Source organism: Pollicipes pollicipes, unplaced genomic scaffold, assembly GCF_011947565.3.
Source record: "Pollicipes pollicipes isolate AB1234 unplaced genomic scaffold, Ppol_2.1 Scaffold_6686;HRSCAF=7923_pilon_pilon_pilon, whole genome shotgun sequence".
Classification (NCBI taxonomy): domain Eukaryota; kingdom Metazoa; phylum Arthropoda; class Thecostraca; order Pollicipedomorpha; family Pollicipedidae; genus Pollicipes; species Pollicipes pollicipes.
The window spans coordinates 32,079,803-32,103,342 of NW_023596921.1; the positions used below are offsets into that span (position 1 = coordinate 32,079,803).

General features: G+C 54.3%; 2 protein-coding genes across 2 annotated transcripts in view; one reads left to right on the top strand and one right to left on the bottom strand.

Moving 5' to 3' along the window:
• Positions 1-100: 100 nt before the first annotated feature.
• Positions 101-7,804, bottom strand: LOC119108511 (F-box only protein 8). Its single transcript, XM_037232083.1, has 7 exons — positions 7,708-7,804; positions 6,910-7,028; positions 4,706-4,880; positions 3,971-4,103; positions 3,529-3,647; positions 2,972-3,156; positions 101-2,584 (listed from the first exon to the last, which is right to left on the bottom strand). Exons 2-7 carry the CDS (start codon positions 6,989-6,991, stop codon positions 2,376-2,378), a joined length of 903 nt encoding a protein of 300 aa, XP_037087978.1. The 5' UTR covers positions 6,992-7,028; positions 7,708-7,804; the 3' UTR covers positions 101-2,375.
• A 4,900-nt stretch (positions 7,805-12,704) lies between these two features.
• Positions 12,705-23,540, top strand: part of Sbf (SET domain binding factor) — a gene marked incomplete at its 3' end in the record, with an annotated part of 38,092 nt that continues 27,256 nt past the window's right edge. The window contains 3 exon segments of the mRNA XM_037231765.1: positions 12,705-12,726; positions 17,232-17,317; positions 21,726-21,881. Coding sequence (XP_037087660.1) covers positions 12,705-12,726; positions 17,232-17,317; positions 21,726-21,881 — 264 coding nt within the window.

Here is a 23,540-nt window from a genome sequence, read left to right on the forward strand (position 1 = left end):
TTCTGCCCACTTTTGACGTCAGTGGGAAACCGTCCCGGTCACGCGGCGAGTCACGTGACTTAGACGATCAGTCAGCAGTTCACATCAACATTGCGATAACTAATATGACGAAATATATTAAGTAGAGTGGCTAGGTAAAAGCCTTCAAGGATTAACAAAGAAACGGGTCAAATACAAGTAAATCGATCTGGTCAGTGGCATCAGAGCGTTAACAAAATAATACAAACACAAACAACGGCCCAAAACACCGCGATCTCCTCCGCAACGTAAGTGGGAAGGAGCACACGCCCTTGGTTCCCATCCCGTCCACTGCCATCTTCCATCGCTCATTGCTGATAAAATCGGCCCTCGGTCGCCAGCGGGCAGACATTCAGAGATCCCTAAGCATCGAACGCGCGCAGGCAGCAGCCAACGCGTCACAACCGGGCGGCCAGCTCGCACCGGTGATGCCGGTAGCTCCAGCAGATGTTCACCTGCCGTCAGTTGCGGCGCATCACAGTCCCTGAATTGCACGTTCACGGCGCCGGCAGCGAGGGAGCGGAGTCTGCCACGGACGGGCGCCGACCACGGCTAGCGCAGCCAGCGGAGACGTGCGGGTCGGCTGGCGACGCGCCTCGGCTCCGGCCGCTGTCGACAGACACGGAGCGCACCGCCCCACCGGTGCACGTGCTCCCCAGGCGGGCAGCGCGAGCCCGCACAAGCAGCCACGCTCTAACCGGCACGAGCCGATCACAAACCGTCCTCACGGAACTACGCTCGCTACTCACACCGCACGCTGCGCAGTGGATAACATGGCACCTTCACAGCAGACCGGCGGCGGACTTACGTCGCGTGGGACACACGGCACATCAGTCCAACGCGGAAGCGGTCCTCTGGCCGGGGTGTAATGCCGGGTAGGTGTACCACCACCGGGTCTGATACTGAACGAGGCCCGCCGCCGCGCTGCACGAGCCTAGCATCTTACGTCGGACCGCTCACCACCGCGGCCTACCAACGCCTCGCCTAACGACGCGGCGGCTCAAGTAATGCTAGTGCCGTGCTGAAGAGCTGAAGAGAGTGCTAAGGTGCAGCTGCCGCAGTCGCGAGCCAACCGACGCCCTCAGCGGCAGACACTCGGCCCTCCCACGACCCCCGAAAGCATCCAGGATCGGTTAACGGTCGGGGGACGTCGGGAGCAGACGCGGAGAGGGGTTCCGACGCTACGCGAGCCAGACACACGCGCCCGCACAGCGTCGAGCGCTGCGAGTCCACGGTAGATGGGGGCGGTGCGGACAGCGGCGCGCCGCGGGGCGGAAGCCACCCGCAGCGGAGGGGGAGGGGAAGCGGGAGCGGCACGCGACACGTAACGACAAATGACTAGTGAAGGCGCGGGCCGAGCACGCCACCAAGCGACACAGCGCAGCGCTGACGACGACGCCCCGGGCCGGCCCTGCGAGCGCGCGCAGCGGCCGGCGCCGCTCCGGCAGATCCCGGTGTCGTCCGGACCGCGGTCTGGAGACGCGCGGACCGGCGCGGACCAAGACAGTCCGGGACAGTCCCGCCACGTGCCTCGCAGGGGAGGGGGGGGGGGGGCAGCCACCGGGCTGGCATCTGCCCTAGCCGTCTGTGGCTTGCACGGTCCTTCCGGTCTCGCCCAGTATTGAACCAAGCGCCGGGTTCGGTTCGGTTAGCGGACGGTGCTGACCCATACAGACCGCCATTCAAGCAACGACAGCCAGGACCTGTCAGGTCTCATAAAAATAGATCCAGTCCGTCTTCAACGTGGCGGGACAAGGTCACGTCGTTTCGTCGTGTCAAACAAAATAAGTACTCCAGTCACAGGTCGGACAGTGAAAAGCAAGCATGGGAGGCCACGGCGCGTCGTCTCTGTGGATGTCAGTTTCGTCCCGGGCCGCTGCCTGGTGGTCCCGCTGCACCAGAGCATAGATACCTCGCAGGCCGTCCAGCCGGTGCCAAAACATTACGTCACCTGGCTGACACTTCAACTAAGCACTGATCGCTGCTCCGGTCTGATGAACTACCTCACACGGATAAAGCCTATAGGCCTCGAAGTAGCGTTAGCGAATCAAGGCTCTCCAGCTGCAACGCTAGCACTTCGCCCAGCTGACCCAGCATCCGTCCCTGATCTAGGCCACTCCCTGCACTGCCTAAAACAAGATAACAACGCTGCTCCTACTCGGCGCGGAAACTCCACGCCAACACCTGACACACACGTAATTCGTTGTAAAACTGCCATAGTTCTAGCTGCCTGCCGGTCTCCTGCAGCTGGCCGCGTCGTCGGAGGCCGCGCGGAGAACCAGCGGCGACTGCAGCGCTCCCGGCGGGCGCGGCGCGAAGCTGCGGCGACAGCGGCGCCCCTGGCGGCAGGGCCGGCACTAGCGACAGCCGAGCGCCGGTCGTCGACCGACGATGTGGCCGCGCAGGTAGATGTCGTCGTACAGGTGGCCGCTGAGCACGTCGTCCACCGCCGCCGCATGACGCACGTTCCTGATGAACTCGCGCTTCGACATCTTGTTCTTGACGTGCGGCGACGTCAGGTCCACGGACAGCATGATGAGCGAGAAGCAGAGGATGTAGACCGTGTCTGGCGGCGGACGCGGCGTCAGGAGGCCGCCGACGGACACCGACCGACCGAATCACACGACCAGCCGAGACCGTGGCGCGCGGCTCAAAGACAACTCCGGACACGCGACGTAAGGAGCCCGTCACGTGCCACACGATAGACACAGGACAGCGTACCCACAGCGGAGTGAGAACAAGTACAAATCTAAACAAATTATGCATAGAAAAACAAGCTAATTGCATTCGCGTGACGATCAAATGCTATCAGGGCGCCGGGCTACCAGCCCTATAGATCACACCACTGCTGCTGAGGGCTGCAGGCATGCTCCGATTTCAGACGTCAGCTCGAGGACGGACCGTAAGACGGCCGGGCCTCTCACCAAATGCCCCGCTGGCACCGCCGACTCACCCGTGGACAGTCCCAGCCGGGGATTGCCCTGGCAGAACTTGATGGAGAACTTGTCCAGCAGGGTCTGCAGGTAGTTGCCCCGGTCCTCCGGCGGCTGCACCTTGCTGAACAGCTTGCGCAGCGCGGCCGGCAGGAACTGGTCGCTGTAGTTCTGCAGGTCCATGATGAGCGTCATCACGTCCCGCCTGCCGGAGGGCGTGCGACGTCAGCGGCGGAGTTCACGCCGGGCCGAGCCGGGGCCGGCGTCGCTGGACCTCACTCGCGGGACATGGTCACACAGCTGGGACTGGCGCTCAGCCACCGGCACCCGAGGTTGTCAGGGCTCAATACAGACCAAATGCGATGCTTCTTGTCTCGTCACTGGGCTAAAATTGTCGACGCCTTGCACCTTCCCCGCCCGCCCTTTAATGCGTAGCCCCGCCCTGTTCCGGCTCGCACTACACTGTTTTACTCCTCGCCCAGTAGTTCTCAATCCTCCTCGCCCCTCCCGCACTCGCCACTCCTTCACGCCATGCATCGACCACTACTACCGTTCGTCCCGGCGCCAGAGATCTCACCGCTGGTCCAAGTAACGCCGTAGCTGGCTGGAGTCCATCTTGCTGCTGGTGTGCAGGAACATAGCGATCTCTGCCGGGTCGTCGTCCACCAGGCCGCGGCTGATGAAGTAGTGCATACCCTGGCCGACAGAGGGCCGGGGTCACCCATGGCTAGCCTCCGAGGCCGGCTGTCCGCTCCCGGGCACCGCACACATCCGACATCTGAAGAACACCTTGAGGTGGGGTGCCTCATTAAAAGCTCGAGGCATCGCATATGACACATTAGTGGACTGCGCGATAGCCTTTATCTTCACTCACTCACTCGTTTGAGGATGAATGATAGAGACTAAAGCAGACATTTTCAACCGGTCAGCCGGTTGAACCGGCTGCCACGGCGTAAATCCGAGCCCAGTCCACTGTCCCCTGAGGATCCACCAGAGGTTGGCTACCGATGAGCGCTCACTGAGAAGGCGTCGGCGTTGAAGGTGAGCGTGCCTTCGTCCAGCTGGAGGAACGTGTGGCGGTAAGAGGTGCCGCCGCCGGCGCCGCGCAGTCGCCGGTATACACTGGCGTAGCCCCACTGGTCCTTGCACAGCCTGACCGCACGGCGCGCCGTCAGGTCCAGGGTCAGAGGGCACGGGACAGGGACAGCGGGATGGTCAAGGGACACACAGCCGGTCAGGTCAGGCGTCAGCCGGCAGAGGACAGGGACAGCGGGGCGCTCAGGACACAGTCGGTCAGATCAGGTGTCAGACGGCACGGGACAGGGACAGCGGGGCGCTCAGAACACACAGCCGGTCAGATCAGGTGTCAGAGGGCACGGGACAGGGACAGCGGGGCGCTCTCAGGACACATAGCCCGTCAGATCAGGTGTCAGAGGGCACGGGACAGGGACAGCGGGGAGCTCTCAGGACACACAGCCGGTCAGATCAGGTGCCAGAGGGCACGGGACAGGGACAGCGGGGAGCTCAGAACACACAGCCGGTCAGATCAGGTGCCAGAGGGCACGGGACAGGGACAGCGGGGCGCTCCGGACACACAACCAGTCCAGATCAGGTGTCAGAGGGCACGGAACAGGTACTGAGCGTCCGAACCGATCGGCCGGCCGGCTGGACGAGCGATGGCCAGACGCGCCGCGCCGTGTCAGAAGTGGGGTCACCAGACGCGATCATCCGACCGCCCGACACGCACGACTCACCCCTGCCAGAGGATCTCATCCTCGGCCAGGTTCTGCCAGACGCAGGCGGCCAGACACAGGTCCGTGGCGTTCAGGTGTTTGAGGACCTCCAGGCCGAGCTCGGCCGGCAGCTCGCTCAGGTCGGGGAACTTGTTCTTCTCGGCCTCCGCAGTCTCCTCAGTGACTTCATCTTCCGCTGTGTACGCAGCGCCAGAGGACGTCGAAGCGTACGTGTTAACGTTACCAGCCTTCAATAGGCCACCTCCACGTACCATCTGGACTTGGCAGAAGTTTGGATGGGCTAGACCCCAAACTTTCACAAGATGCCATCCTCCATTCATTTACAATACCCAAGGCGTAACGTAACGCCACGTTTTGGTGGATACCATCCATATTACGCTCTGGTTAAAACGTCATCCGAAATGGCATATCCACTATATTTCATGGCTTCGGCCCACGTTGATTTGCGCACTCTGACTTTAACGCAATGGCACAGACGTTTCTTAATGGGGGTAAACTGTGTTGGCTTCAGTGAAGAATAAAACAACCTGCTTGAACCGATCGCTCGACAAGCATTCCGGCAACCACGTCTCATCACGCCGTCACCTCGATCCCAAGAATCGGACGTGTGTTGGAAGTGATTGGCAGTCATTAAAAGACAAACACAGTGAAGCGCACGCACAGACACACCAGTCTCGACTCCGCCACACAAGCAGGTCAGTGCATCCTCAGATGTCCCACGAGATGTCTTTTCTACCACCCTAGGAAACGGTCGGGAGCAGTCGAAGATCGTCCGGGGGTTCGTTATACGTCTTGGGTGCGCCGATAGAAACACGTCGTTTTCGTCGTTTTTTTCAGTACGAGAACAAGATATAAACAGATCGCTGCCTCTCTCGTGGGTCAACCGAGCACTCCATCCAAAAAGTGTAGAGCACATGAGCAAGTGAGTCAGGCTCGCTGAACGGAGGGTGTTATCGTGAGTGAGGGGGTGTGATACCTGCCTGGGTTTGCAGCAAATAGCCAGCCAAGCCTCTGATGTAGGTATGATGCATGGCCAAACCTTTTGGGGCCCAAAATGAGTTTTGCAGCAAATTTTGACATTTCTGAGTGCTGAACATATTGAGCTATAAGCTGCCATGGGCGTGGAATAGTGCAAGTCCCTTTGATAAAGCAACTGCAAGTCAGACTGATATACAACTGAGCAGATTATATGAAGCTCACATGAGAAACTGACACATCTAATGGCATGACATGACTAACAGCTCAGTCCAACACAGCATTGTGTGCATCGACCCCTCTTGCCTCACTTTTGCTTTATCCCACATTTAATTTGATCCAAAACCCAGTCTAACCAGGCTAAGCAGGCAGGCAGGCAGTCTAAGCTACACACATCAGCCATGAGTGGGCTTGAGTGTTCATGGCAGGAACCCTGTCGGGGCACCAAGCACATATCCTGCATAAGGGTCCCTGTGCAGACTAAGGCTTGGTGGATGACCCCCAGGTCAGGTCAGGTCTGGTGCACATGGTTTGGTGTACCATTATCCACCACCCTTCCCCCATCCCAAAGCCCTGAAATGGTCATTACAAGTGGAAGGACAAAAATGCAAGCACAACAGACCAAAACTGTGGGACTAGTAGCACATGTAACAAATGGCAGAAGTTCATGTGCATTTCTGAGCACTTGGAGCTGGACTAGATTATTTTGTAGTAAGGTGACAGCCAGATACCCAGCTCCATGTGCACCACTTGCCCTGCAGCACCAGCTAGGCCCAGCACCACTCAAGGCTTGGTTATTGCAACTGCATGCAGCAGCTGTCTGACAAAGATTGATTAGGAGTAGCTTAGCAAAAATATCCAATAAAAAATTGATTCCTGCCAGTCATTCATGGAATTATTTAAGCAGACCTAAATATTGGTGGGCTGGACATAACACTGGTCATCATGGCATAACATAAATAATCTCAGCATAACTTACATGTAATGACCTTAACTGTTTGAGAAGTGGGGCAGTGAGAAGAAAACAAACAGAAAATATGGGTAGAAGTCTTCAAATGTCTCCTAATGTAGCATGCACACTGACACCCTTGCCAGACAAATTCATGTTATTCTCTGCATGTGAATATGATCTGTGTGTAAACTACATTGATCTGTGTAAAATATCATATGCAGCATACAGTAAACATTTACATTTTTCCAATACTGGACTGCAGTCTCTCATACCTTACCTGGTGAGGTAGTCATGCTATGTGCCTGATGTTCCATATTTTGGGCATGCATTCTCATCAGAACAGACACCTGCCCACCCATAGTGTAGGTCAGTGCTTGAATCAGCTGTGCTAATTCCCTGAAAGAAACACATTCATTGATAACTGCCTTGATCAATAAGTGAGCTGGCTTAGATGTCTAATGTCTAAAAAAAGTCTAACATTGTTCTTTGGTCAAAGATTAGCCAGTTGGCAAACCATAGGAGATCTCACCAAAACTTTGTGAGAGGAAGGGCCTAGGAAAAATCAAAGAAATTTGGGGCAGCTAGAAACTTCAGGGACATAATTTCTTGTCACAGGCATGTAGTGTTACCATTGACATAGATAAGAAGAGTTCACATGTTGGGTGCTAGTTATTTGACAGGTGCTACCCCAAATGTATTGGTCTCTGCCCCCTAATGAAGCGGAACAGCACCTCTTTGGACCAGAATGAGGCTGTCGCATACACCTCACACCCCTTAAAGGCCATGAGATGCTTGGGATGAGCAATTGCTCTGGTTGACAGATTGGTATGTTGGCCCTGTTAACACAACAGTGATAATCGTTTTAAACTAGGTAATAAGGCCAGCGGAATGGCCATGAGGCCTGGCATAGTCTTAAAAAGATAATCCAAGACAAGGAAGAGACCCAAAGTGAGTGCACGAATCATACAACATGAAGGCTGGCTTTTGGACCCTTAATTCCGAAGACCAAAAGCTGGGTCTTCGCGAGGTTACCGAACTGCAGCTGTCCAGCGCCTGCGTCAGGTCCGCTTCTTACCCGCGAATGACTGCACGTCACGAATGAATCTCACCACACCACCTAACGACAAACATCACACCAGCAACCAAGGCAACTGCACAACAAAACACGACGAGGGGCGCCTCAAGGTTGGCCAGAACAAGGATTCTGAAATGTGTGTTGCCGACATTCATGTGACAAATCTACCATCTTCTACCGGATGGCGTTGAGTGCTGACGATTTTGTACATGCTCGTACATATTTGCACTGTTTGGATCATGCTCATACCCATGAAGCACTTTCATGAAATATTAGATGAATATCAGTGCAAAAGAAGAAAATACAGTTACACGTGTGGGCAGCTTAGGTCTCGATTGTGCATTCCTTAAACTACTTTAGCCTCGAATTTAACCAATCAGATCCGTTGCTTGGCAGCGATGGGTGGGGCTGTTTATATCCTAAAGCGACGCGATTCAGACAATTATCGCCAACCACCGCCACGAATCCTCACTAAAAGAGCATCGGCTTGGAGTCTGTGAGCTGTGTTGGAGGGAGGCGGTGACGGTCTCGGGATTGTCGAGGGTGTGTGGGCGGCGATAAAGTGGAATCTGCGGATAGCGTGCGTGCGTATGAGAGCCGCCATGAAAACAGCTTGTGATTTGTGATATGCGAATAGTGTTGTATCATGTCAAGGCTGGCAGACTACTTTGTCGTCGTCGGCTACAATCATGAGAAAGACAGTAAGTTTTCGGTGTACTTAACCTACGTCTCACGTCTGAAATTCTTGTAACATCCAAATGCATGTGGAAGATGTGAAGCAGAGTAATATTTCATTTATTTGACGCATGAATATGTTGAGACTGAGCAGGGATGGGCACGTTTCTACAAACTTGTATGCCAATTATCTAATTACATGGTTGTTGCCCCACTACAGAGGCTTTGGAATTGTTGGTAATGTATGCATGTACATACAGCAGATATCACAGAGGCTGTCACTTTGCAGAACTTTTGTAGCATATTTCTGATTGTTGATGGCAAAGATCTTTCATTAAATAGGTGGTGTGCATGTCTGCCGTGATATCTCTGGCCTGTGCACAGATGACTGGTCCAATGGAACAGACTGAGTTTTTATCCTTTGGGTGGGTCACATGACCTAAGGGTCTGCTTGAAGGCAAACTATAACTATTACACAAATGCTTCAGGTACTGTTTGGCAGAATGCCTAACCAGAACCATTACAATCATGTACTAGCTGCTCATATCTTCTTGGTGGGAGCTGGTCAAGTAAATTAGTTGTAAGCGAGGCTAAAATACAAGGCATTCCTACTAAAATTGGTCACAAGCTAGTTAGCTGCTCTACTAACATGGTCCTTGCATAGGTCATCTGCCAGTCTGCAAAAATCCATCCATTGCATGGTACACTTTGGTTGAATGATAGTACTCTTAGTAAGTGCACTTAGATGAGTTCATAATATTTGTTTTGATGAAACCATTTTGCCAAAATATTACTCCATATATATTTGTATTCTCCTGGTTACTCTTCAAGAAATAAGTCTTCATACTGGCTTACCTATATGCATAATGCTCCTTGCAAATGCACTCAGCAAGCTATGTAAGACCCTCCCATTATGAATCAGCCACTTGTGCATACATGCCTGCAATCTGACTCCTTCCAAAGCAAAAACTTTGCTGGAGGGAAGCAAGCAGAAAGCATTCCTCTTAGTGGGTATCTGCTGTATATACCACAACCGGGAAAGAGGTAACTTTGTAGCTTTGCTGTCAAATGCATAACATCACTAAATAATTTTTTGCATACATTTGCAAACTAGAATGTAGACAGCCACCAAGATTTGGCAGTTTACACTTGCTAGCCAATGCTAAGCTGGGTGCTTTTCTGCAATGTATTTACAGGTGACTGCAAACACAGCACCTTGGGAAAAATCACAGCTGGCTATCAGATCGGAGCATTTGCTAAACCAGGCTGGTGAAGTGTAACCAGAGCTCATCATGTGTCATGAGCTTTACTATACCCAATTTTCTATATTTTTCAAAGGTATTGTTAGTGCCTTTTACACATCCTGGATTTCTTGTTTTCCCTTTTTTGTGCCATGTTGCATGGGCCTGCAACAAATTTAAACACTTGAAATATGTCATGACCAGGTAGACATAACTTGACCACCAGTCATCTATGTTTTTGAATTGATCCAATGAAAATATGTGAGCAGTTTGCTACCCCAGAAAAGCACTCCAGGCTTTAACCATTCAGTCTCAAAGTGTTACATGGAGCTCTTGAGAGAGCTAAGACTTGGTGACCATCTACAAATGTCCCTGGGTGTTGCCCATAAGGTCTGCAATAGTTTCTCCAGTCCATCACTTCATTTTAAGAGGACTGAAGCTGACCCATGCCCTTTGTGTGGCTTACATCCTCTGCAATGCAGCCACACAGTTTGTGCAGCAGGAAAGTCTGCAGCACAGTAGTGAGAAAATATCCTGCAACACATATGTTGCCTACTTTCATGCCTGTTTGCTGATATTTTTATCTTTGCTTTCGGGTGGTCCCCAAATGTACTGCCTTATTTTGTTCCATGTGGCCTTAGAGGCAGGCAGACAAGTGTCCTGTGCACCAAAGGTAGCACCTCCTTGTGCACACTGTCAGAGAAGTGCTAGATGACGCCTAACGCCAGGTACAGCTGCGGGACGCCTCGACGAAGGTCCGGCTCTTGCCTGCACCGATACCGCAGCACGCGTTTTTACGCTGCAGCGGCCTGTTTGATGGACGTGTTCGAAATCTGTGGTCACAGGAAATGTGGTCACGTGGGTCGTGAACTGCTTGTTCGATTGGCGGGGGGATCTGAGTCCCTGCCGAGCAAAGCTCTTCGCGGCGGGCACTGACATCGTCACCCAGGTGGTTTGAACATTGGGGATAAGTTGCCTCAGCTTGCCAGTTGTGAGTGCTGAATGTTTTTGACGTCGCACGTAATAACATGAAATGACCGCCTGGTGCTGACGTTTGTTTTCCGTTGTGGGGAATGCAGTGCCTGAGATCGGATTCGTACTCAATTGGTAGTTTCGTCCTGAACCAGCAGCATTTGTGGGCTCAGGGCTGTATATTTCGATGCGTGGATTGCCTTTTGACGCAGTATTTCTTGGACCAAACTTCCTGTGCGACGAAACCAGCCTACACTATACTTTGCAGTTGCTTCGACAACGGTGTGGTGCAGCTAGGTGTCATCAGTAAGGAGCGTGACATCTGGGGCAAGTTTTGTTTCCAGGATAGAAAGTGAAGGTTGAGGGATCGGCACAGATTTGAGCAAGAGGCATGAGTTAACCGCACGCGTGCTGACATTGTCCCCATCAGCAGAGTGAGGGATCTGTTGAGCTACATAGCTAACATTGGTTACAGAGGTAGGCTAGAGTCAACTGCATTGGTGGTATATTGATGTGTGCTCCTGTGGCGTCTTCCGACGAATCGGTCGTTTTCCTCTATTGGTAACAGACTGCGCCTAGCCCATGCTGCACTGGTGTAGGGAATTCTTCCACCCCCAAAAGGAAATTGGGTGTAGCATATCGGACAAATTCATTGGTGTATTTGCTGCGACCGAGTCTGAAGACGGTCGCATGTGTCAGCAATTTTATGGTATGTAATCGGACGCTTTTTGTTGTGGCTTGAAGCAGTTTTTACGGTGATGCCGCGCTCACGATTAATTGTACGATATTCAAGTCCAACGCCTCGTGTTTGGAAACGGGTCTCAGAACGGCGGGGCCGCAAGACGCTGCTCTTCTTCGGGAAGACGGCTGTGTGGCGCCTGCTGTGGCCGTCACCGCGGGATGTGTGGGGTTGGCTTTGGTGGGCCGTGTCTGAACTCACCCGCGCAATCCTCCCGTCAATCGATTCGTGGGCCCGGCGCGTGAAGACTGTTTTTACAGTCTCGAACCAACTCACCAGCTGCGTGTATTTTTGCGTTGTTTAACTCGCGAATCGATCAGACTCGATCATTGCGCTAGTACAGGGTAATTTGGAACGTTTGTATCTGGAACAAATACACACTGCCTCTGACACGCACTGTGTGGCCGCATACGCGGCTTCGAACTGGTTATCGCGTGACAGGTGGCGGATCTTTGGCAAGGTGTCTGTTTTAAGCTCCTGAATAACTGGAATATGTCGTCGGCATCATCCAAGCGGCGCAGTGCGTGGGTGCATAGATCACGTCAGCGGGTGCCGTTCGGGAACGGCCGGATTCCGTCATCATGGACCGGTTCCTACATCCGTCTGGCATGCTCAGGTTTCGCAAGAAGCTGTGCGGTCGCAACGCGGTAATGACAACAGACACAGGCGCATGCCGTGGCGGACTTTTTCGGTGATATTCTGGATTGTGATTTTAGAGGAAAGGCTACTTTGGCCTTGCACCACATGCAAGAGAAAAACGTGTAGACGTGGTCGGGACGTGGTCGACCTTCTCAATTTTAAATTATTGCAGTGACTTAAGCGGATTATTCGCTGCTTAAACCGGCTTCCAGCCAATTCCTGCGCGGGGCTGACGGAGGCAGGGACTGGGGCGGTGCAAGATGAGCCTCCGTCCACGTTGTCTGCTGTAGTAGGTGGACAGTTTGAGACAGACCTCAAACTTAATTTTCCCGACCATCATTTGTGTACATAACCTCAAAATGGCAGCACCCTCTGCAGTCAATTGCCGCTCGAGAGGGAAGACATGGAGCCATCTTAACGATTTTTTTACCTGACCTACTGTTAGGCAGGCTAAGAACGATCACGCTTATCACGACAGGAAGAAAAACTTATTCCAAGTGACGTGCTCAGCTGATGGCTGTGGACACACAAGACTCATAACAAGATGACCCGAACCGATCCTGGAGAACGAGCAGTAACACTGTCGTAGCTGCATGACATGAAATTGATAATTTGCAAGATAAATGTCGCGTATTTGCAGCCTTTTTTGTATAATACACTTCAGCAGTTTAGGGAACGCTCGATCTCGGGGCCTCATATTTTCCGCTGGCCCTCATTTTAGCCTAGTCGCAATGACGCCGATGAAGTCGGCACGTAAATGCGCTGATGGCTTAGTCAGCAGTATCGTTTTGGAACTATTGCTTATAAATGGCCTAACATTCTGCGTAAAATTTGTGCGAATCCTCATTATAGTCGATAAAATTGCCAAAAAACGACCACATCTCAAAAAATTGCAAAAATTGCCTGCGATTGATACTTTATTCAATTGTCTCAGACAGATGGATATGCCTCTGGCCAACATGTGTTATGACCGGTCTATGTATCCACGTTCCGCATGGAGTGGAGACGGGTTTTCTGGAGCGCAACCAAAGCTGAACAAGGGGTAGCCAGCATGACGTTACGCTCAGTTGTGCCTGAAGATCTTGTACTCAGAGCCAATCGCGAAGCTGTTTTCCAAATATGTTATAAACCGTAACACCGATTGCTGTGTGGCTTCCCCTCTCTCTCTCTCTCTCCTCTCTCTCTCCGGTCTCATCTCTCTCTCCTCTCACTCTCTCCTCCTCTCTCTCTCGCATCCCTCCTTCTCTCCTCTCTCCTCTTCTTCTCTCTCTCTCTCCCTCCTCCTTCTCGCTCTATATATATATATATATATATGTATATATATATAATTTGCTTATATTAATAAATAATGATAATAATAATAATAATAATAATGATAATAATAATAACAATAATAATAGTAAAACCATCCCGACCGTCGTTGATTGGCGCGCCCAGCTTAGTTATTGACCAGAGGCACGTGATCTTTTCGGGACGTTACGTCTAACACAGCGTTATCAAGGGCGAGAGGATCGCCATCCTGGCCGCCAATGCCTTTGCGCTCATCTAGGAATATGCCACGTGCCAAAAACCTCAGGAGCGTAGGATGGCTTAAAGATAGTTGCCCCCACATAATCCCCTAGACGTTACGCTTGTTCTGGGGCGCGGAAACCGGGGCACGGGTCAGAGGCTGAGCCCCTTGACTCTCAGAATTGCTAACATTGACCCCAAGGCGTGGACCTCGAAGAAAGTAAAGTGGCTATGGCCAAGGTAAGTGGTGATCGGTCCGCCAAGTTGGGAGACCTTCGGGGGCCCATGATTATTCTTCAGAGACGGCGGTGGGCACTTGTCCCCATCGTTCCGTTATGGTGGACCCCATGGGGATAATAGATGGCGATGTTCGGGAAAAGCTTACTGAATAATCGCTGAAATATTGCGCAGCACGGTGCAGATAAACGCATAGGCCGTGGTTTATGTCCGTGGATTCCGCCAAAGAAACTGTGGCCCTGATGTAAGCCATTCAGCGCCGACGTTCCAGTCGTGGAGCATCTTCGCGGCCAAAAGGAGGAATACGTTTCGGAGACGCATTTCATGGACGTAACAGGCATGAAATGAGTTACTGAGGCGTACAGGGCAGGCTTAGCTTCCTGGCTTTGTTTGGCCATCTCCTTCTCCTGTCCTGCTTTTCCCCGTCATGCATTGTAGCACCCCATAGTGAGTGTGCCTGTTTAGCCGACTTATCCTCGGTGCGATCTTGGATTCCGCATATGACTATGCCAGCCCGATCCTGTAATTAAGTCCTCGCCGCCTTTTCCAAATGGCCGTAAATGTCGCGCGGACTAGAACCCCCCGTCGAGCTTTGATAACCAAATATTGTGAAGTGTCAGGACAGGTCTCCAGAAGTGTTAGATTTACACGTTCCCGGGGAGCGGGGAGGGGGGGGGGGGCTTCCATACCTCATGTACCTCAATTCCGCAGAAGTAGCGTTTCTAATGGCTTGTGCTGCCCTCGTTGCGCTTCCCCATCTGGTCTTTGAAGGGTTCCAAGCAAAGCCCGGCTAATCCGGAACATGCATCACCAAACACATGCGTAGTTCCTCGTGACATTTGGAATGCAACCAAGCCATTTGCATTCGTTCACATGAATGAAAACAGCCAGATTTCCGTTTTCTCAGCACCCACACCCAGGTCATTGTGCTGCTCGTGACTTGCATCTTACTGTCATGTGCGGGCGCAGCACAAGATCCTGCTACAGAATAACTGACCCGTCGGTCGTATGCATGGGACCTCCATCTGTGGTCTACTGAGTCCTGCATCATAATGCGATACACGGACCGTTCTGATCAGCGTGCCAGCGAAAATGCACAGGACTGTGCATGACTAAAGTGTCCCATTTTTTCAACAAAGGTAACGGATGCGCCACAAAAGGCGATTGGTCGGCTCGGGGACGCGCCACCACCACCGGCGCCCGTGTGAGCCGGTCGACCTCGAACGCCGGGCGTCGGCGCTGTTCGCGGCTCCACAGAAGAGCCCCGCTCACCCGGCCGGTCACAGTCCAGTGGAGGGACACTTCAGCTGCGTACGACCCAGGGTCAGGGTCCGGCCCGTCCCCTCGCGGGGACGGGGCGGCGCGCCCAGCGCGCGTCAGCATCGCAGGCTGTTGAACTGTCCGGTGGGGCGGAGGCGGGGCGCCCGGCCGGCTTTCGGCGGACACGGGAACCGCTGGTGGAGCCGATCGGCAGGGAGCCTCGGCCGCCGCCCGAGGCCGAACATGAATCAGCCCGCCGCGGGGCACGTCACGGCCGTGACGTCGCCAATCGACAACGTCATCCGGAGGCGGGTACGGCCACGGTGTGACGTCAGAGAGCTGGCCCGGAGAGGCGCCACGACCTGACGCGCCCGGCTCGTGCCGCCGCCCGCGCCGTCGGCGCCGCGAGCGCACGCGCAAACAGCGGTCGTCTTGCTGGGTGTTTATCGGGCGGCGCGGCGCTGTGTGCCGGGCTCGGCGCCGTCTGCTGAGCTCGCACCTTCCGCCGAGATCGCGCCGTCTGCCTAGATCGCGCCGTCTCCCGTGCTCGCACCTTTTGCCGAGATCACGCCGTCTGCCGAGATCGCGCCGTCTGCTGAGATCACGCCGTCTGCCGGGCTCGCGCCGTCTGCTGGGCTCGCGCCGTCTGCCCGAGATCGCGCCGTCTGCCGAGATCGCGCCGTCTCCCGTGCTCGCGCCGTCTGCCGAGATCGCGCCGCCTGCCGCAATCGCGCCCGTCTCCCGTGCTCGCACCTTCTGCCGAGATCGCACCGCCTGCCGAGATCGCACCGTCTGCCGGGCTCGCGCCGTCTGCCGAGCTCGCGCCGTCTTCCAGGCTTGCACCGCGGCCGGGGTCGCGCCGTCTGCCGAGATCGCGCCGTCTCCCGTGCTCGCACCTTCTGCCGGGATCGCACCGTCTGCCGGGCTCGCGCCGTCTGCCGAGCTCGCGCCGTCTTCCAGGCTCGCACCGTGGCCAGGTGCCGATCGCCGGCCGGGCCGGGCCTGGCCGGGGGCCGCCCGGCTCCCACGGCCGACGTTGACGGCCTTCGCCGCGTACTATTACGTGAGTCAGGCGCCGGAAGGTGCGATACGCTCGAACGGCGCGAGTCGCACCTCATCTCACAACGCGCGGCTGCGGTTAGCGCGGCGCGCTCGCGGCCGTGGCGGACCCGTGGAGCACGCGACCGTGCGCGGAACGGTCAGGAACTGTGGCCGGACGGTGCGCGGGGCGTCGCTATGGTGAGAGATGCTCGTGGGTTCTGGGGCATCCTCCATATTCTGAATCAAGATCGGAAAGTTGTGTGGTGGTTTGTCTAATGTTCCAAACTTGCTATTCAGCCCGCCGCGTACCACCAGTTCGTGTTGTGCGCGAATCCTATGTCTGGTTTTAGGGCCATTGGTACAACCGTGCGCCAATGGAAATCGACTCCTCCTTCTTTCTGGTCGGCCACTGCGGCGGAAACTTACTTGTTTGCAGAGGATTTGTGCTCAACAATTTAACCTAAATGTTTTTGCAACTTCGCTGTCGTCGAAATGCTTCTGTGAAACCAGACAACGCCACGCGTCGTGTGGCCATGAAAGTCGCATGATACATTTTCTTTCCATGCACTATGCATGCAGGAACAGCTGACCAAATTTGGAATGATGTACTGCTTGTCAAGCTGGTGTTGTTGCAGCTGTTGGACACGGCACAGAAGCAGCTCGTACCAGTTTATGTAACACGCAGAACATATGTATGCTTGATAGAGCTTTGTGTATCCGAAATCGGCGTATTAGTTACAGTTACGTCCTCTCTGGACGCGCGCATGGCACGTATCTCGATCCGCCTCTGCGGACCGCGTGCGAGCCGAGCCGCAACAACACTGAACGGGATGGAACTACCCACCGATGCTGGATCAGACACGCGCCCGGCAGGCCTCTTATGCTGGGTGGGATTTCCGCTAAACTTACAGCAGATATGGTGTCCCATTAGATGCGCGCTAAGCCTTGAGCTCAATGACGATATTCTGCAAGCTGCTCAACGATCCCGCCATCTTGATGCCTGTGATATCTCCCGACTGAGTCCGCACGGCTTGGCCAGCGTGCGCTCAAGGGACTGGTTCGAGGTCCGGCAGCGTCTAATTGTCGCAGTTGCCTGACCCGAGTCAGCTCTATGGCTGCGAAGGAATGGAGCCGCTTCACGCTGTTGACCGTCACCGCCGCTGAGGTGACGCCGGTTCGCGCGGCCGGTGACGGATCGTGTTCTGTTTCAGAGCAAGGAGTCAGCTGCGGCAAGATTCTTCAGCGGTTCCCGACCACGGACTGGGAAGACACGCCATTTATCGATGGCATCGAGCTGGTAAGTGCCGGATGTTGTCTACCCCCCCCCCCCCCCCCCTCCCTCTCTCTCCCTCGGGCGACTACGAGCCGGCGGTTGGATGCGTGGATGCCGCCACAGGTTTCTTGGCTTTGGGGAATAATGAACACGCTCCGCGGGTATTCAAAACGCTTAGATCGTCAAGTTGTGGACGGTGGGTTTCGCTGAATATGCCGTATGCTACAATTTAACACAGCCCTTCCTCCGCGCACTCTGCAGATTTCTAAAGTGCTTTCAAGCGTCTTCCGCTGGTCGTTTTTGTGATCGTGGATCTTCTGGTATTTGGGCCGCGTGTAGTGCGGCGGAACACATCCGCAGCTTGTCAGTCGTCGCTCGTCCGGTCGGCGAATGCGGAGAGCAGGGGCGTGCCATCGGGATCATCGAGTCGGAGAGCGCTCGCCTGCGGGTCGTGCTCGGCATTGTGTTGGCTTCCGGTCAGCTGCGGTCTCGGGCTGGCAAGAACCGGCGTTGCTTGGAAACAAAGTTGCGTGGCATCAGCTGCAAGGACTGATGCGCACGACTACGAAGCAATGCAGCCGCCCTGTAAATGGTATTATCGCTGTTTTCATTGACGGCTGGGGTAGTTACAACCTGATACAGTAGACGCAACAACAAGTAAGGTTTGACGAGATCACTAGGACAAGTCACCTTATACGGCAGGGTGTGTTCACAGATTGGAAAGCATGAGTGATGGCAACGATAAGATCAGCTACCAGCTAAGAATGCCAGTATTGTTAGGCGTACAATACACAACGCTCACTGATAGGGACATTAAGTGAGTGTGTGGATTCTGTTTGCATAGCACGAGTATTTCATTGGCACCAATTGTGTTGCACATGGCCGGTGTTTAATAAGTATGTATCTCAAGCTTTCGCGAATATTTAACTTGTACCGCGTATTCATGCTCAAAAACGAATAATGGGCGTGGAGATAATCGTCTCGATTATGCGGTGATATGACACCCGCCAGGACTGTTTTGGTATATATATATATATATATATATATATATATATAGATATAGATATAGATATAGATATAGAGAGAGAGAGAGATATATATATATATATATATATATATATATATATATATATATATATATATATATATAGATGACACTCGGATCATAGTTTATGTATGCTTATGAATGCACTTCAGGTGCGTCTTCCCGACCTATTCTTACCCATGGACTACTTTAGTCTGTGAAACTTTTGAAGTGTCAGACGCTTACATGGGCGGCTATCACTTCTTAGGGACGTGCTTTGTCTATATCCTGTACTCATTAAAAGGTTTCAAGGTTCGACGCTGGCCGATATTCTTAATCCCCCACAATGTGTCTGCCAATGCCTAATGTAAAAGTCTGACAAACCACCGGTTTTGTCACAAAACTGCACTCATACCTGTACCGGTCCGGTCCGGCCAGGCCCGAGGACAAAGTTGCACGTGCCAGCCTTGTTTTTGACCATCGGTCTCTGACCCTGGACCGTCTGGTGTTGGTGAGTCACAGCTGGGCGTCGCTCGTGCGGGGAGCTGGCCGTCTGGGTTGACAGGCCGAGTTGATTTCACTCGGCGCATGAATCACTGCATGGTGTTTTCCCTGATGGCTTTGCACTGTTACGTGACAGTGATGGCACCGATTACGATATAAGGGCCAAACGTAATAGAATGATATACGTTTGGCATTTCAGGACGGCTGAAACTACTTTCGGCCCCTCTGTGGTTCTGACCCGGTTTTGTCCTGTTGCCAACGGGCGACAACCGACAAGAACTTGAAAGCCACAATATTCCTCATTTGACAAATAATTTCGCATCTTTCAGTTTGGGCTTTCCTATCGCAAGTTTGGCGCATTCAGATTTGCTCCTGAAGTACGTCTCTAGCCGTGCGTAGAAGTAGAAGGCTAGCGTGAAAAGTGTTGCAGAATATTGTGTGGTTCTTCTAAGTGTTGCACTCATGTGCATGTACGACAGATCGGGCCTATTTTTCATTGTTTCTCCTCGACATGATGTTTCTTTATTTTGCTCAGATGCATTTGTGAGGGGGGGGGGGGATTCAGATGAGAGCAATGGGTGAGGAGGGGAGCTCAAGTCTGCTCTGGGGATAGGGGCCTTAATTAGCATGGGGGGGGGGGGGGGGGGGAAGCAGCCCTCCAAAATATTAAGGTGACGGGTCCCTGGTAGGCAGGTCGTGGACCAACTGTGAAATGACTGACTCTTCACTTTTCAACAATTTTCGCACGTAGTTGATGTAAACGGTGGTCAATCCCATGTGTCTTTCAGTAGTAGTTGAACTGGTTCTCATGTCAGCTATACTTGCATGGGGGCCATGTCAACATTGTAGTGCCCATCAACATGAAATTTGCATCACCATTGAGCTGCTACATCGGACACATTAGATTACTTTTTTACGTTTGCCATCCTTGGTTCTGCAGTTTCTGCCAGTGCTTGCCACCCGCTGTTTCTTCCAGCCGGTTTAAATCGATAAAATCGGGCTGGGAGAAATGCTTCAGCCGCTTACTGCCAACACTGGACTCAACGCATACCACACATCAGGCATGTTATAAACGATATGGCGGAGAACAATGCAGCATTACTTCTGAATTGGCCAAAGCTTTCTTCTGATGTCACCGCGAGTCATTCCACTTGTTTTGGTCATGAATTCGAATTTCTCGTGCTGACGTAAGTGGGCCTTCTGTAGGCCAAAAAGTACTAGCCAAACGATGGACGATATAGCCAATGTTTGTGTTGCCATGCAAACATTGGTTATTGTGTCAAAACTTCGCTCATATTAGCGTGAGTTGTGGGTGATCCGTGATTGTGGGGAACAACTGACGGAATAGAAAAGGACACGTATATTGTGACAATAGAACCATTGTTTTTCTGACATCGTTCAACCAGTACCTCGGTATATTTGCTGGCAGTATGAGAGTTCCAACCTCATTGTGCCGAAAAACCAAGTGTTTAAGGCCTTTCTTGCTAATGTTGCTTGTTCTCGGACACTTCAGCTTGTTGAATCTTCCTTTCCAATACCAGGACGGAAGATTTGTGAACCTCCTGTTCGGATCCCCTTAAATATCGCAAGCGAAGAGCCGCTATGCCGATGGTGGGTGGCACGCCCGTGGCCCGTGGCAGTAACATTGTCCTCCTCCACGTAACCCGGGCCCAAATCTCACCATGGTCGACACTGCTCGGCCGGCCACCATACGTGAGCCGCTTCTCCGGCTGGGGCGTCGAAGGTCACCTCATGACGAGGCAGCTGCTAACGCGCCCGCCGCCGCTCGCGGGTGAGCCGTGACTGTGGGGAGCGAATGACCGAGATGGCCCGCCGCGGGGCTTGGGTACGCTGCGACTGCGAATCACTGGGATGCGGCTCTACCAAATGGGCGTGGCGTGCCAGTCGTATCTCACCACAGTGGCGTGGCCAGAATTTCGTCCAGGAGGGATCAAATCGAGCACAGGGAGCCCTTTGAGCCAAGGTGGCTCACTTTCTCGCTATAGGGGTCGTGTTTCTATTCGGGACATTTTTAGACCGGGGGGGGGGGGAGGGGGGCATTTGATGCCTTAAGCATCTGTTTTTATGCTTTAAATTCCTTCAAATGTCTTTAATTTTAAAAAATATATATACTGAGTCTTTCGGCTCCAGGGGCCCCGTCACCGTCAGAAGCGCGAGGGGACATTGCCCCAAAAGCTCCTTGGCTACGCCACTGTCTTACCAGCGCCGTCGTCAAATGAAATAACCAGCGGTGTGTCGATATTTCAAGCGCGGGCTTATAGCTATTGCGAGCTCTGGTGGACAATGAGCGACCCATGATGAATCGCTTCAAAGTTTTAGAGTGCTGACATAAATGTCTGGCGAGGTGGCCTGGTCTTCCTCTTACAGTTCACGTCACGATTCAGCGTTAAACTCATCACGCGCCGTGCTTGCATGCACGGCGTCGTCGTGTGTTGTACGGGGCGGCGCGTTGCAGCGGCTCGCCTCGATGGTGTTTCGAGCTTCTGCGCATGCCTCCGGCCCAGGCCGATCAGAGAGACCCTGACCCAGGCTAACCAGAGGCTAATATCTCACCAGCGGGCTTGTTCACTGTTCGGCGACAGCGACCTGAAGCGGTGTCCGGCTGGTTTGCATCTCATTGCTTCGCTTAATCCGCATCGTAGCGTCATTGCCTACTGAGTGTGAAGTATCGCATGGGAAGAACTGTGTACGTCTGTTATGTGTGCTTGCCCGATTTGGTTGATGACTGAACCCTGTGGTGACCGGGTGCGTCTCGCGTGAGATGACAGCCCGCCGCGTGCTATGTGTGTATACCCCATCTGTGACCGGCCGGTGCCTCACACGGGTGACAGCCGCGCGCCGCCGGCCTCGACCTGACCGCTCGCGCCGCGCGTGTGCCGGCAGTTCTGCCAGCCGCAGGGCTGGGCGCTTTCCACGGAGCGTCTGGAGCCGCGCTTCTTCGTCTCGGTGCTCACAGACGTGGACGCCAACCGGCACTACTGCGCCTGCCTCACCTTCAACGAGACCGTCACCATCCAGCCCAGCAAGCCGGTGGACGAGGTGCGTGGGCGGGACGTCACGCCGGCGGGATGACGCGGGGCGCGCGCCGCGCCGTGCGTCACCGCAGCGCGGCGCCGCGCCCGGGCCACGTCTGTGTGTGTGAGGCGGCCGGGCGCCGTCTCCGTGGTGCGGCGGGGCGGGCCGGCGCGGAGGCTGCGCTTACTGCTGGCCTTCTGCTCCGGCCGAGGAGAACACTGCAGCCCGCGGATGGCCGTGGCCAGTGGCCTCGTGATGGCGTGGGGGGGTGGGGTGGGGGTGGGGGGTGGGGGGGGGGTGGGGGGGTGGGCGGCGCTAGACCGCCGCCGCCTTGCAGCGCACAATTGCCGAGGTCGGGAGGCTCGACTCGGGCCGTTCTCGTGGGGGCTCTCGGGGGAGCGAGCACGCGTGATCGACGCCCACGAGAGTGGGGTGGGGCGGGCGGTTGGCGTGGGTGGTCCAGCCTCGGGCGTTCTGGGCCGGTGAGCAGGCTGCCCGGCCGGCGCCGCGTGGGCCGACCCGACCGCAGACGGGTGCGGCCCGCCCGAGCCGAGGAGGGCGCCGTGATGACGTGGGCCGCTGGCTGACGGCAAAGACCATCAGTCGCCCGCTGGAGTCATCAGGCTCCCCCTCCCCTCCCCCTCCATCCTGCCACGTCCCCTCTGGATCGTCAGTCGGCGCGGATGACCTGCGGAAGCGGGGCGGACCACCGGGCACCGGAGCCTGTATTCTGTCTCGGGGCGTCTGGTGCCGTCTGGTGCCTGACGCACAGGGGCGCGCTGGTTATGGTGGAGGGCAGCGGTCGCCGGGGGCGGGTTTTCCGAACTGTTGCGGTGCTGCGACGGCATTTGCCATGGACTCGGACTTTCTTCAACGCCTTTGGCCGAGCGCCAAATGCCTGCTGCACCCTGCTACGCCCCGATACTTTGCGAAGCAAACTCTGCTGCGTGACGTGAACGTGGCAATGGACGGTCACCATTCAGCAGTATTGGGCTCCATCACGGCAAGCATTTCTGGCAAATCACTCCCAGGCTGGGTACAATGATATCTGGAGCCAACTGTTGCCCGCTCGTTTTGCGTGGGACGGAACACTCTTGTTACGCTCAGCGGCTGCCCTTTCTGCGATAAACTGATCTGTTGGTTGAACCAGACGGACCGGTTTACAGTGAAAGTAACTATGTGATCAGTACATGGCGCCGGTGGTGATCGTAAGGGGGCTTTCGCTCACACAGTGCGGCTATTTAGCGCTGGTTAGACTTCTAGTCTACGGAGATCTGACGAGCCGCGTGCTCTTTTGCACTTAACAAGCAATCCCTCCCCATCCCTTGCTCCACATCGCGGTCTGCGGTCGTGTCATAGTCTTCCTCTGTTCTCGCCTTTCCACCCTTTGACTTCCTGCTAATTTTTTTTCGTTGTCATTCCCCTCTTACCGGTACCTCGACGACTATTTTTCGCGGTGGCGGGCACACAAACAGTTTGTTTTAAGACGATGCAGATACAGGAATGTGGGTATACCGATGCGTAAATACAAAACACCAGTACAGATCAACGCGTCACTGCATCCGAACAGGATCTCAACCAGCGTGCAGTCGTATCTCCTCTCGCCCGGCCCTGGCCGCGACCCGACGCCTGAACCACGCGCCGGCGTGTGCGAACCCGGCCGGTCTCTCTCTGGCCCGGGTC

Bases quoted from the DNA above. Each gene is read 5' to 3' on its own strand.
- LOC119108511 (XM_037232083.1), bottom strand. From the start codon at position 6,991: ATGGGTGGGCAGGTGTCTGTTCTGATGAGAATGCATGCCCAAAATATG. The intron at 4,104-4,705 runs GTGAGTCGTGCG...CCGTGCGGTCAG, and splicing joins GATGAGATCCTCTGGCAGGG to GCTGTGCAAGGACCAGTGGG. The intron at 3,648-3,970 runs GTGAGCGCTCAT...TCTGTCGGCCAG, and splicing joins TCAACGCCGACGCCTTCTCA to GGTATGCACTACTTCATCAG.